This window comes from Chlamydotis macqueenii, chromosome 4 (assembly GCF_036417535.1).
Source record: "Chlamydotis macqueenii isolate bChlMac1 chromosome 4, bChlMac1.mat, whole genome shotgun sequence".
Lineage (NCBI taxonomy): Eukaryota > Metazoa > Chordata > Aves > Otidiformes > Otididae > Chlamydotis > Chlamydotis macqueenii.
Genome location: NC_141559.1, coordinates 56581615 through 56597264, shown reverse-complemented (window position 1 = coordinate 56597264; position 15650 = coordinate 56581615). Strand labels below are relative to the sequence as shown.

General features: G+C 40.1%; 1 protein-coding gene across 2 annotated transcripts in view; it reads right to left on the bottom strand.

Moving 5' to 3' along the window:
* Window positions 1–1239: 1239 nt before the first annotated feature.
* Window positions 1240–15650, bottom strand: part of GABRA4 (gamma-aminobutyric acid type A receptor subunit alpha4) — a 43831-nt gene continuing 29420 nt past the window's right edge. The window contains exons 9-10 of one of the 2 annotated variants that reach the window (XM_086746229.1): window positions 7121–7535; window positions 1240–1728 (exon numbers count right to left, since the gene is read on the bottom strand). In XM_086746229.1, the coding sequence (XP_086602355.1) occupies window positions 1598–1728; window positions 7121–7535 (546 nt within the window). In that variant the 3' untranslated portion in view covers window positions 1240–1597. Of the gene's footprint in view, window positions 1729–6952; window positions 7536–15650 lie in introns of those variants that run through there. The other variant, XM_086746227.1, reaches the window with a different exon arrangement.

Sequence of the window (15650 nt, the reverse complement as noted above, 5' to 3'; positions counted from 1 at the left end):
AAAATTCAGAGGCTGGCAGGACATAAGCCAGCTCCAATCCAGAAGCCTTTTAGAGCAAATGTGCCCTGAGCCCTGCCCTGCCCAACATGGTTCATGAGCCCCTTCAAAGACTGGTTAAATACTGAAGGCCAGGATTTTGCACAAGTGGATTCATTTCCACTATGAATGTTGTGCTGCTGTTATTGAACTGAAAATACATGCATCTACGAAACAAAATTATATTTTCATGTAGTTCTACAAGAACTCTGGTTATCCGAAACTCCTCAAACCTCTACCACTGCTCTGGTGGCAAAGATTGCTGCCACAAAATAATGAAAAATGAAACACATGTACATACAGAAAAATCTGTTAAAAGTATGTTATTATTCTTTTGAAGATGTCGTAAATTCTAGAAGAATTGGAGATTTTCAAGATGCAACTGGAAAGTAGACTATGAAGTTACTGTTGGAAATAACATTCAGCTATCTCACCCTTTGAAAGCACTTTAAAGAAATACTTGTACATGTTCTTGATTTCTGAGTCTTCCATCCTTGTGCATCTTTACTTACCATGGAGACGGGTCACCAGCACAAGATGATGAGGCAACACAAAGCAGTACTTGACTAGATTTTGTCATGCATCGAGCTCAGAAGTCCAGCTGAGTGCTTCATACTGTCTACCAACATCCAGTTAAGTTTTTTCCAAGGATGAAAACATATTCACAAATAATGATCATTTCTTTAAATGCTTCTTTATGCCATCAGATCATCTGTAAAGTGCTATGTCAGTTAACAGAAACATGCATACAACATTTGCAAAACCACACAGCAAATGCTGAAGGAGATCAACAACAGCAAGGCCAACAGCAAGAAATAACTTAGATCTCTGCACTAGTTGAGGGTTAATTCAGTAGTACTGTACTCTTCCTCAAGATCTTTTCTTAAGATAATTAAATTTAAAATTAAGATAATTTTAAAAATACCTACCTCACACAGTGCTTTCCATCCAGAAAGATATTTTTTCTGCTTGCAAGTGTGTCTTGAGCCTGCCTCCTTTACAATTCACGGAATTCATATTATTTGAATGGAGATATACATATATATATATATGTAGCCAGGCTGGGATCACATTAGTATTTCTAAATGCTAAAACTATGCTATTATTTTAAAAGAGCATTCAATAACTGATGGGAATTTGGACAGTTTTCTAAAAAGGGAATCTCCAAGGCTTTTTATTTTTGCTGCTGTTATTTTTATTTTAAAGAAGCCATCACACTCTCAATTTCTCTTGCACAAGAAAATGAAAATAGAATTATGACCAATTATGACCAAAAAATGTAGTGAACTGCAGTGGATAGTAACTGGTTTTCTTTGAGGTCCTTTCTGGTGGAATTATATACCACGCATTAGAAAGTCTAAGAGATATTTGTAGAAGCACTAAGAAGGCAATGCTAGTGAAGTCTGAAATAAATACCTACCACATTGTCTAATCCATGTGAAAACAAAATATGTTTTAAAAATTCTACCAATTTTACAATACTTGCAGTTTTCATTCCCTCCAGTTAAGAATACAGTACATAACATTAGCAAAGAGAGATCTTTTTAGAGTGCTCTGTCCTTCACACTACCCTCACTTGCTTGGGATGTGGCAAAAACTTACTTTCAGAGCCTGATTTACTCAGAATATACTGAAACTGCTCACCACACGCATGTTCTCCAGAAAAGCTACATCTTGACTCTGAGGAAAGACCCACAAATGAAGACCATACAAATTAATCCACCATTTTGAAAGAGTCTGATATGTAATTTTCCTTCCAGTAAAGTTCCCATTTAAAGTGCACTGAAGTCAATGAAAAACACACATCTACTTCAGTGGATACGAGTATAGGTCCCCACAACAATAAAAATATATGTAACTTACCTTGGAATCACACTGTAAAAGAAATACAAGGTCTAGAAAAAAAATATATATGTGTTGGGGGGAAAGGATGCTATTGTCACTTAAATGGTTTCTTTTTCCTGGATTTTTTCCTAGTTTTGGGAGGTTTGAGGGAAGAAGATGGTTAACACTGACCTCCATAAGGCTACTTACCCTTTGGATTTTCACTGAGTAAGAAATTTTATTTAGAGTTTTGCTCCTCCAACTTTATGCTGTATTGCTTTATGCTTGTCAGATTATGAAAAGAAGCACCTCCTGTTCTCCCCACTTCCCCCTGACCTGCTGCAAACTTAATGCCGCATAGTTCTGCAGTTCTGTAATACTTCTACAACTTGATCATCCTTGGCTATATCCGTATCATCAGTAAACACGACACTTCACCTAGGCTTCTCAACACTACAGTTGCTCTTTTCCTAATCCGTTATTCAATGCCAGGATTAAATAAAACGAAGGGCAAAATTTTATCAGCTGTCTGTATTGCAATTCCCAACAGCACGAGCCACACAACAACTATCAATTTTAGTGCAGTCAATCCCTATTGGCACGCCTCAGGAAAACAAGGAAAAAAAGCTCACCAGAATTTCTTTCCTCCTAAATCTTTTGCATCAAGCAAAAGTTCTGGAGCCCAGTGTGCAAAGTTCATGATCTACTCTGCTTTCTACAGAGATCTCTTTGGAAGCTACTGGGATTTGGGAGGAGAGCGTACTACAGCAGAAACCATGCTCCAGCTTCTCATACTGAGAAAGATTTTCCTAGGAAGTCTCCCGTAGCTTCTATGGGAGTATGACCCAGGTGGCCAATATGTGTCTCTTACACAACTTGTGTGGTCATTTCTTCTGTTCTGGCCTTCCCTCCACTTCCAATAGCACAAGGGAGATGGGAATGTTAGGCTTTGGATAAACTGGATAAATGTACACTCTGAACTCTGGTGTTCTTACACAGCACATAGACACTGTACTACGCCATAAGGTACAATACAGCCACATGACATACCAGTTGTACGCCAGAAAGTGGAAGGAGACAGAATTCTGTGCATATGGAAAAGCTGAGTTCATTCACTTTTCTGTAGAAATACTGGTTAAAACTATCAAATACAGTCACTTGGTTTTGCCAGTTTTTTTGCAAGGTCCATCCTGAACGATGAAAACGATGAGATGCCAAAGATTACACTTGAACACTCTGTAATCAATCACTTTTAGCTCCTGTTAACAGAAAAGCTCTAGTCACATTCTTTATTAAATGATTTACCTCTTTCATTCAATTATCATATGGTCTACTTGCCTGATCAGATGGTAATGTAGAGCGGATGACTAAACAGTTTACAAAACCCACTTTTATTCCCTTTAAAGACACATGGGAGAGGAAATGCACCACTATTTGATGGAGACAAGTCCATTTTATAGGGGAGAAACAGACTTCAGTTCTGCTGTTGAGCTCTAAGAGCTCAGGTCACCATGGAGAGCTGAGGTCTAGGTTTGCCACCCTGCTTGGCTTCATTATTTTCACAATTACAGTGAAACTTGTTAATAGCGGGCTGATAGAAATTTGACCTTGCACACAGCCAACTATAAAATACACTTCAGTTCCTGTGAAGGCAGCCTTCCCAAACCCAGTTTTTAACCAGTTTTCTCAAATGACTGCATTAGTGTTTGGCGCCGCATCACTGCAGTCTGTGGGAGTTTTGCTGTTGGTAACAATGTCTCCGAGGAAACAGCAGTCAGTGGAGATCTATCTCTGCTTCCTGGTAAGGTTTTTGGCTTTCTATCCAGTTTCCTTTCCTGTTGATAGAGATGACTTAACTGAAGTGTTTGGTTAGCTTTAAATCACTATGATACTGTCAAAAAAAGATTGTTTGACAAAGCCGATAGGAAAAAAAAAAAATAAAAACAGCTCCTGTAGAGTTCATCTTATTCAAAACCATCCCTAGTAAGCCGTTTGGTCATTGAACTGACACCTGCAAGCTTCTCCCTCAGGACTTTAGTTATCAGTATTGAACATTTGGGCCACTATATTTAGCATATTCCTGCTTTTGTTTGTGCTTCTGAATTGCACAGTATTCAGAACCTGCCAGTATTACTGAGTGTACCGCAGGCTCTTTACCAGTTCTGATCACTCTACAAGGAGATTAAACATAAGGAAGAATCGCAGTTAACAATAAATTCCTATTTACATTTTTTGTAGGTACTTTGGAAAGCTAGTTATGGTAATTGCTTCATATGCTGTAATACAAAAACATAGCACAGTACAATAAATTAGTCTGAGACTCATAATGAGGGGGTTTTTTATATCTCATTTTGAACGTAGGCATGCAAGTGTTGGAAGGTACTTCAGAAATACACTGACAGATTAAAAACAGATTTTTTTTTCTGTGATATCATTAAAAATTTCTTCCAAAATGGAAACAAAGAAATAAATATTTGGAATCTATTAATTTTTGCAATCCTTTTTTTTTCTCCTTACAAGTCTTTGAGATGAAACAGGAATTACAAATGAATCCAAGTAGCACATTTAGATTGATCTTGGTCAAATAGCCTGAACCAGCATTGATCCTACTGAACAATGCACTGAAAAAAGCTGATTATACAATCAGTATATAGGGATGGGTGGAAGGAAGAGACAGCTGTTTTTACTGAATCATTTAAAGCCCTGCCTGAGAGAAAACATTCTTGGTTTTCATCATAGAGGAAAGCAAAGAATAATTTCAGTAACTTCTGGCACAAACACTATGTTCTCAACACACAGAAAGCCATTGTTCTTCATACCAGAAATATTTTATCATTTGTGCAATTATGATCAATAATTGCCAGAGGATTAGCTTTGTTTCCTCTAGCTTAACAAAACAAACAAACAATCTCTTGTAGGCTTCTATTGTGACAATCTGCAATAATGTGACCAAATTAGGGAAGACCCAGAAGATCAGCTCCTAGAGATACATCTAAAGATGCAAACTACTGCAGTTAGACATCTTGCATGGATGTTCCATTTCCAGTTCTGTGCCACCGTACGTGTAATGGTTTCTAAGGAGAGTGGTAAGCTCAGGCTTCTTCTAGATGTAAAAGGCAAAAAGAAAAGGACCATACCTGGCCTCTTGAGAGCAATACATAGGTAAAAAAAAAAAAAATATTAAGGTTACTGTTTATATCATTACATCATAATAAAGGCATGTAAGACATTCCTGCATCCTGTGCATTCTGTCACTGACAGTCCAACGCTATAAGTGAAATAGCAGCCTGGGATCCAGACCACATGCTGTGGTACACGTCTCTTGCAGTCTTCCAGGTCCTGGAAGTTAAAGGTCAGATTCTCAGCCATGAACTGGCTACAAAAGGTTGGAGAGACAGAAAGCGGCACAGAGATACAGTTATAGTTTCTGGGTGCTTTTAATCTTGATTCTCATCCCAACACAATCTAGGGCAGTCTCACACATGTCCTCAACTACCCCAGCTGCCCATGGTCTCCATCAGTCACATGATCATTATTTGGGCACAGACCACTCAACACCCACCTGATCTGCCCCATCCCAGCATAAAACCTTGACCATGGGCTACCAATCTGCTATTCCAATCAACTGAAGCTAACGATTAGTCCACTGAAAGGAGATTTGACTAATTCCAGACCCTTTAAAGGCACAGCCAGATCACAGCTGAGAATTTGGCCTTTGATTTTTACTTGTCACCTGCACAGAAATGCTAACCATTTGCCTAGCCAGATGGATCTGTGCAAACATTTTTAGATTTATCGCCAGCATATCTTCTACCCATTCTGGTGAAAAGAATATTTCTGATCAAGATTTCTACCAGGTTTAAACTGTTCAATTATTTAACAAAGCTGCCTGCTTGCATATCGCAATTTTAACCTCTAAGAAAAGCACTTATGTACGCCACAGTGTTAGAGAAACAGACCATGAATAAACCTCGTGTTCCACCCAGATTCCATCTAGAAACTGTCTTTTGTTATTGATGTCACAGCATTCCTTCACAAAATTGTGTCTTTCATTCACTAAAAGATGTGCCATAGCCAGACTCAGAGCACAGGAATTTTTTTTTTTTTTTTGCTAAATTTTGAGGCCATTTTTAAATCTGTGTTGAAAATTTAACTTGACTTAAACATTATATAAAAGGGGGAGGGAAAATATGTGTTCAAAGGAAATCAGAGAAGTGTGACTCAAAAATATGGGGGGAAACAAAACAAAAGAAAAAAAAAAGAAAAAACAAAAACCCAAACCCAAAAGCTTCCAAATGAAAGAACAAAGAATTCAAATAAAAATTTGAACATTGTGGGCCTGCTCCTCCTCTACCACAACAGATGTAATTTAGGAATAAATCCACTCAAGCTGGTCAGCAAGGTCAAAGAAGAATAACACACTCCAGATCACCTTACCAAACAAAAAACTCCAATTTTGAGAATTACACCAGATTTTACAAGGTTCACTCATTCTTATTTTGGAGTGAGAATTTCCCAGGTTGCAATGCAAAATAACACTTAGTAAAAATATACGGAGCTCAACAACTCCTTTGCATAACTTTTCTGGAGTTGCACTCTCCCAGGCTGGACTTTCTTTTCTTTTTCCACCATTCTTTCATTCTCCCTCCCGATTCTGCCAATTTTAATCTAGCAGGGAAAGTCCTCTTCTAGCAAGCACTGTCAAAATATTCAGGACACGGGCCTTGCACTCAGAGAATGCAACGCTGTGACCAGACAGCAGCACTAGGTGCCCTCAGGGATTTATCATAATCAACACGCGTACTCCTAGCAGTCAAGATGTGTTCCACTGCACAGCTGTGCACCTCTGCCTTTGATTTGTTTCAGGTGCATGTTCCTCCCAAAGGCAAGTTCTATGCAGCCAGAGCAGCCTGTCTGAAGAGAGTGATGGTTCGCTGCTAGCTGAAGGGAGGAAGACAAACCTGTTACCCATTACTCTGGTAGGAGTCAACCAATTATCCCCAATAACTCCAGCCTTTACAATGGGAAAGTAGCACACAGCTTTTATAAATAAGAATTATTGACCATTTTAAATAGTTTCAAAAGAAGAAACTCTGCATCAAATGTGAGTATAATTTAGGAACTACTACATAGCAGCAAAACTACATTAGACTTTCCGATTTTTCCATGGTATCCTTGGATAGATACACCACCCAGTAGACCATGTTAAATGCTCCGAAGGTAACAGGAAATAAAATGCGTGCATATTTGTCTATCTTACTCGTGCCAGAGTGGGAGGCAGGGGGAGCAGGTGGTGTGGCAGCAGATGGCTTCGAAGATGCTCCTAATGTATTAGGTGTAGTGGTCTGAATCAGCTCCAGTCTAGATCCAAGCAAGCGCTGAATGGAAGGGGATCCAGCTGTGACATGCTGGGATACAAATCCAGTTAAAATTGGGGTAGAAGGAGGAGCTGGAGGGGTAGCTCTTGCAGAAGACAATGTCTCTGATGCATTGAGGCGTGTGAAAGGGTTGGGACTTGATGCAGAAAGGGAGTGGGGTGTAATGTCAGAAGACCCCTGAGCTACAGAGGGAGGCTGGATGGAGCTGTGCCTTGTGTCAATTCGGCTCCCACCATCAGCTTCGGACTGTACTGTGGCATTCATTCTTTTCCTCACATTTGAATTGGCATCTGTACTCTGCAAAGTTACCAAAAAATAAAATACCAGTCATTCTTAAAATAAACACTTCAACAGAAGCAACGGAAACTTTATAATCAAGCACTATCAGAGTAGTACTCACAAATATAACCAGTAGCTTGATCCTGAAGAACAAAGACACCACATGCTCATAGAAATAGATTTAATAGCATAGAAAGTGATAAATAAGAGTTTCTTTTACCTGTGGTTGGAATACCAGGGTGAACACATCTGATGCATCACACTCCATGTGATGTGGTACCTACATAAACTTAATACCATGAGGCTAAAGTTTCTCGGGTTAGAATTGGGGTTTTTTTCCAGGATCATGCACAAAACAAAATTCTCAGATATTCACTTATTTCTTTGAGATATAAAAACATCTTATATGCAGCTTACCAACCGTGATGGTTTACTTCTGCTTTACATCTCCAGAAGAATAACTACCATATATTAGGAACTCTAGTCTGTCTTCTAGAGTAGATGCTATTAAAATGCAAGTATTTACCAAACCAAGTTACCACATTTCTGCCCTTTCAGAAATAAAGGCAGTGCTTTTTCACATCAACCACAGGCAATAAATTCTCCAGCTGCAATTGAACCAGTGAATAAATTGGTCTTTCATCAACTACTCCTTTCTATTAATTAAGAAAAGTGGTGAATTCTCCATTACTTGATGTCTTCAAGCAAGTCTGGATGTCTTTCTGAAAGATATACTTAAGCCAAATAATACTTATTAGGCTGGATGAGAAACTGAAATACAGATAAGGATGTATGGATGGGAAATCCAGCAGAGTTTAACATTTTATTGACTTCTGAGAGTGGGACTCAGGCTCTGCCTTTCTTCTCTGCATTTAAGAGAAAACCTAACATCCCTGAACCTCCTGTGGAAGGGTACCTGAAGAACAGACTTTTGAACCTTCAGCCCTGCACTTAAAATATAATATAAAACATATTTTAGATATAATATGTGAATATATTTTGTGCAAAGACTCACTGCTTTCCAAAAGACAAAGATTAGGAGGGTAGGGTACACATACTCAACAGTAGAAATACAGGTCTAAATACAGGCAGGGCCAAACAATAACTTGTTATACATCAAAAACCACAGGCTTTGCACCTCCCTGATGGTACCATTCCCAAGCATTGCCCTGGACCACTCCTACTGTGCTTTTAACTCCCTTTCCCCACATCCCTACTAGAGAACCCTGCCAAAGCTCACAGCACAAGGAAAAGGGGGAGAAAGTGGGCAGCAATCTCTCTTCCCTCCTTCACCGAACAGCGATTCTCTCCAGCTAAGTGCCAGAGCAGTAACGGAGAACAACTCAGGTGTTACTCAAGGTACTGGTGAGTAGTGAGCAGGGTGACAACAATGGCTGTCTGCTGGGTCAGTTGTGCTTAGCTGTTTTGCTCAAGGACACAGAGAAATGCGAGCTGAAAAAAAAAATCTGAAAAGAAAAAAAAAAAACCAAAACCATTTTATTTCTCCAGTACTCCCATCATCGCCAGAATATTGGTCCCAAATCCTGTTAATTGCACCATAAATCAGTCACTGGCAATACTGCTGGCCTGAATTTATCTGAAACTGTCACAGCTATACCCCAGTTCATGGCTGATGAATTTGCCAGCTTATGGTTGATATATGACAGAATCCCTCTCAGGTTTCACAGTTTTCCTTCTTGCATAGAAGCGTGCCAATCCCTTTTATTTATTTTTCTCCAGCTGCAATCCAAAGAAGCCAAGGTCTGGAATAAATACCAGAGGAAACTGGTATTTGCTGAAACACACACTAATTGTACTGTTTGAAAGAGAAGCCTGAATCACTTTTTGGAAAGTGCAGAAGTATGCACAGGTGTGCAATTTGGGTACTTTCACACTAGAGTTGTCAATGACCCAGGAATAGTAAAGCAGCTTTCAAGATTGCTAAAAAGGAAATTATAAAGTACAATCAGGACAGGAGTGCATTTACCAGAGACTTGGTAATACCTGATGGAGCATTGCATGTTACTTGAAGGCTTGCAGAGCTAAGCAGATGCAAGTCATCATTGATCACTGTCCAAAACAATAGCTCTGTGCCATGGAGAAGCTGGTGCTGGAGTCTTTGAGAGCAGGTGAGTTTTACCTTCTACGTGCAGATCTTCGGACAGCCTGGCTTTGCTCAGGTAAGATTGTCCCATCACAAAGCTCTCAAGCAGTGCCTGGGGAGCAAAAGCCCACGGGCTGGGACGGGGGTTGCACTGGCAGGAAGACATGTCCTGCTTGCCTCATGCTTTCTGCCTATATTAGACCGGTAGCTTAGAGGTGGTGCTGCTGGAGAACAGAAGTACCACATCTGCAATCACTCCAAGTGCAACCATAAAAAAAATGGTCACAAGAGCAGAACAGAGAATTGAGTGCAACCCACAGAGGCACCATTTAACACTTCTGCTCACTTGTACTTGCACCTGTTTTCAACAGCCACCTCAGTACTCTTCCCTTCTGTACATCATCAACCACAGACACTGGTAAGACACACAGGTAACAGTCAGGCTCCTTTTCACATTCTAGTCAACTCCATTTCTTTTTGTAGGAACTTGTTTCCATTGATATGTTTCCATAATACCTCCTGTTCCCCCCACTTTGGCTCTTATCTAAGCAACCAAATAAGACCTGTTGCTATTTAATTCACTACTCATGTCCCATTACAGTGTTTACTCTAGAATAAAATTATCTAAACTATTTCAAATGGTCAAAATGTGTAGCTGCTGAAAAATCTCCTGGGCATTCTCTTTCTTGCCACTGATACACAAAACTTCCAATACTTCAGGAACCTCAAGCTGAGAGAGAAACTTGGTTTCCTAGTAAGTATTACAATGTACACATGAAGCCCAAATAGACAACATTGTCAGATATCACAACGTAGCTCTCATTAAATAAAACCAGAACAATAACAAGCCCCAAAAATATGGGTAGATTTTTTTGTTAGATCTCTGTAAAACACCTTTCAAGCATTCAGAGCATGGAAATTAGAAATAGTATTTCTAACATGCTCCAGACCATGCTCCATGGTCTTGCATATTGCCATTGCAGCAGTTTGGATTTGTGTTCTTGAACTGAACCTTGTCTTTGAAACGTACTGAAACAAGGGTGTTCCATGGAGAGAGATGTTACAGCAGACAGGGAAAGGCAGGGGCTTTGGCCACTGCTGGAGCAGCCTGTTAACCGTGAATACTCACTCTAACAGTGCTGGGAGCAACTTAAATATTTGAGATGGAAAATCTCCCGGATCAGTGCCTAGCTCCAATACCTGGTGCACCCCAGAAGCCCAGTCTCAGAGGAACACATTCCAAGTCCTGTCCCCAGCAGGTTTTGCAGAATCAGCGCACAGCAGCAAAAGAAGAGGTGGGCAGCATGCCTGTCTGCTCCCTTTTTTAACATGGCAGCCGTATCACCTCTGCTGTGAGCACTGAGCACCCAGCTCTGCTAAGCAGAATGCACACTCATTGCCAGTGGCCTCGCCAGCACATTGCCCACCACCTCCTCTCATACAACCTTTTCCTGCACTTGCCTGACTCGAGGCTGTGTCATTCTCCTCCTTCAAAGCACTCAGGTCTCTCTCCTTTTTGGTTTCTCCAGCTGAAAAGTTTCTAGCAAAAATTCTTGTTATTGGTTGTATACATGTGACCCCTATGCCTCTATTCAATGTTATAACTCAGTTCTTCCTACAGTAGTCTATTCCTCCTCGGTACGGATGCTGTCTCACAGCTCTACATCATCTGCAGATTAGTGCCAAGGTCAGTAATAAAAACATTAAACAAGGCTGATTCCACAGCCAAATCCTGTTGACATGAGCAGAAGTCAGGTTAATGACTACATTGCAAAACACAGTAAAACGGAACATTCAGTTTATACGAAGCAAAACATTTCACAAACATTTCAGCTATGGTGCACACCCCTAGTAAAAGGATATTGTGACAATGACAATCTGACCAACACTTGCTGCCTCCTAAAATTATTTTACTTAAGTCTTTTTAAAAATAAACAGCAAGAAACACAACCCTACTGCCTATCAGTCGCTTTTAGTTTGGAGGCACGAAAACAAGAAACAAAACATGAAAATCAAATGGAAGCCAAATTAAAATGCAACCCGAGAAATGAAGGGATTATCCAAGTAAAGATTCCTTTCTGAGGGCAAGTCAGGAAAGCACTCAGTTATCCTGAGCCAACAGAGAGCTGCTGTGCTAGTCCAGATGGGGCTCCACAGGAAACACCGAGTCCACATTTTTTACATTTTCACTCTAGATTGAGAACAAATCTGATTTTCTGGAGGCATTTCAGTGAGATTTTTGGGAGACATTTAAAATGCTGTAGCTCAGGAATGCAAAATGTGAGCCTGGAAGCTACCATAAAATGCAGTATATTACAGGATGCAATGCCAGCCTTAATACATTTGATAAAGATTGCCTTTCTACAAACACAATAACTCGCTGCTTATGTGAATGACATGTCACCCTTCCTTTGAAATAGCCTATCATTCTGACTTAGTCCAACCAACTCCTCTCCACAACCACCACCAAACCAGAATTTGCAAGTACTTTGCTTTGCTGTATCCTCCTTCAAGAGGAAACCTTCTTGCTGTTGATCCTGTGGGGAGAGTTCAGCCTCTGAACCTTAACTGGCAGAAACATTATGGATAAGAGTTTCAAAATCTTGTGCAATCTGAGAGTACGATTCCTGTCCATGCACAGGTAAAGCTCTCAAGAGCTCTGATAAAAATCTAAGAACGTATATTTTGTTATAATTGTAGTGCATCTTTATTGGATAAAGTTCTGTGGTCGGCTGGGATATGTTAGGGCCAAGAATCTATAGCACCAATCTCCTATTTGATTTTTAACAGCCAAGACTGGCAACAGTGAAATCTAAGTTTCAGACTCCATGGGACTTCAAACATTCATCACTAAGACTTTGATTTAGGGACACTAAAAGGTACAACATGCCAGAGGCAGACAGGTGACTGCACTAACAAAGCTGAGGAATTGACCAAACATAGGGAAATGTGAACACCAGTCTTTTTCAGAAGAGATTGATTATCATTCCTCCTTTCTACCCAAATGAATATTTAATTGGCCCATAGAACTAAAAAAAAGACCAAAAACCAACCCAAAAAACACCCAAACAACCTCAGCATAAGAGATTTAGAAAGCTCCCACCCTATGCATAAGCATACTTTACTGGGGATGCGGGGGGCCGTGAGATAGGACAGGAGGTTCGAATTCTGTCAGACAAATTCTGTCATGCAGTATGCAAAAAGCTTTTGAAATATTTACTGTATTAAACAGCATAGAGATCTCATTTTAATTTTAAGCATCACATGCTATTTTGCCTCATTTTCATGTTTAAAAGAACTGAAGTGGGGGAAAGATACATTCAGTACAAACTCTTCCTATGTAAAAAGTCCTGATGTAAGGTGCCCTTTTGCTGGTCTCAGAACAGAAAGTCCATTTTATTTGGCATGAAGATAGGGTAACTAAACCAACCTCCTTGCAGCCTGTGTAAAATGTGGTAATTAAAGCTGTATCCTTCCCTTGACAAGTGGATTCACGTGCAATTGACCATGAATAATACAATGAATGATGCTGTTAGCATACCGCAACATAAATCTATACAATTTATTGTTAAATACTGTGGCAGATCTGTGGAGCGAGTTTGATACTCAGCATCTATGACAGAATGTATAGAACAAAAAAAACCCCTACAAGAAATCTATCACCAAAAATCAGTTTGTGGATCACTTGCTTTTCCATTTAAGCTCAACTATGATGGATACTGCTGTTTACTACCGCAGTAAAACGATGCACAAATATGAGTCAATCTAAATTCTTCAATATTTTAACAAGGTTTGCACACTATAAACAGCTGCTCACATAATGTGGAAATTCTGAAACTTTCTCTAAGCCTGCAGAAGCCTTGACTTGAGCCAAAAAAAACCCCCAAATTACTGGATTGTTTTGTATGTATTACCAGTTCTTGTCAAGCAAGCCACTTCAGTGAAGTCAAGATTGCAAATTTAGCATGAACTGAAGTAGCAGGCAGCAGCTGAGCTGAGCTTCATGGGAAGGGGATCATCAGCACAGCAATGTACAATACTGAACTGACAAACTTAGTCATCCTGTTACAGAACAAAGAGAGCTGGTAACAACCACAGTGCATAATCCCTATGATAAGGCTAACCTAGAATCTGTAAGAAAAACAGGGACACTATGTAAAAGTCACATGCCATGTCCTGGGGAGAATGCAGCAATGACAAAAGAGATTACCAGGGCATCAGGCAACTTCATCCTTAGGACTGTATTTAAGAATGTAAACACCAAGAGCACTGCGAGCTGTGAGAAATTCTTATGTTGGTACAGGTATCTGCAGAGTTAGCTCCTTCATACAAGTCCAGCGCATCTTCTTATAGCCTGGTAGTGCTCTACATGGCAGCTTCAGCACAGTTTCTGCAATTTTAAATTGCTTCATAGTTTGGATAACGGATACATTCTACTGGAATTTAAATCCAAAGCAAGGACCTCCTACTGCCTGAGCTCACAGAACCAGAAGTACTACACATTAAAACTGGGGCCATGCATTTGCAATATAATTCAGAGCTATTCTTCTAATCTGCCTTAGCACTCCCTGGAAAAGAGTTCAGCTATCCTGGGGCTGGAGATATAGACACTTCAGAAGACCTGCGTTGCCTCATCCTAGGACAGATCTTCACAAAAACATTGTGCAACATTCCAGGCCTGCTTTTGCACTATTTGTTCATGGAAACAGAGAGCTCATTGCTGCATTTTCTAGATCCTTAGCAGATCTTTCACACAGGATTTCACTCAAGTGGTATCTCTCTCTGGGACAGAGGCAGTACAATTTCTCAGGGATAATTTCACAGCAGAATTTTACAAGTCACAACACCACCATCTGGTACCAGTTCTAGAGGGATAGAGCTAACACTTCCACATCCAACAACCAGCTGTCAAAGCTGGAGAGAAATACCCCGGGTAGGATCAGAGCCTAGATTACATGTCTTTGCAGAAGCTACCATCCAACTCTACCCAGTGCTCCCAGCTCTGAGCTCTTTCCTGAAGCTAGATAGCAAAGTCACACTGAAAAGACACCCACAAAAACTCTGTCCTCCTCTACAGCCACCCAGAGACCAGGATGGGAACCTAGGTTTGGTGACAGGAGACCTCTTCTGAAATCTGCCCTGACTGTCGCAGGGAGATCAACACAGGCTTCCCACATCTCAAGTGGGGAAGGCTGCCCTACCAGGCCACTGGATATTCCAGGACAAGTGGTTCTCATTCCTTGTTCCAGCTGTTGCGTTCTGCATACTTCAATCTCACCCTCCTGTTGCAGTGCATGCACAGACAAGCTGGCTCCAGAATCAATTCCTCTCCTTCTCCCTGGCCCCACATATAAATTATTTAACATAACAACAGCCGCTCGAATAGGAACTTAACATCCTGTAGTCTAACCTAGACTGGTTACTAATACAGTTCTCCAAGACAGAAGGGGCAGGACTCCCAGGTGGGGTTTGTGGGAGGCTGTCTCTAATAGGCATGCCGGCCATTCGGATGAAACAGAGTAGGTATTTTTCCAGCTAAGCAAATGGTAAACATTTTGAAAGCAGCAAGTCAGTTCTGTACATGCCTACCCAGGGAAATTTAGCAATTAAGCCTTTTAGGTGCCTAATCACCATTTTGGATACTTAACCTCCCTAAGTAAAAAAAAAAAAAAAAAAAAAAAAAAAAAAACCACAACCAAAACCAAAAACCAACCCACCAAAAAAAAAAAAAAACCAAACCTGAAAAGGGTACCATGAGCCACGATCAAAGCAGTTTTAAAATTGCGCAGAAGAATTTTAATTGTTTATTAATCAAGCATATAACAAAGAGGTGTTACTATAATGAAATGAAGAGTGAACAGTAAATAAACATCTTTACTTCTCGCTGTTAATTTTACAAGACTAAAATCAAAGCCTTCCATGACAGCACTATTAAACCTTCAACAAGACACAGGTAAAAAAATATATAGGAAGGTCAGTGATGTGCTATATGAAAGCATAGGTTTCCCAAACTGGGATATCTCAATTAA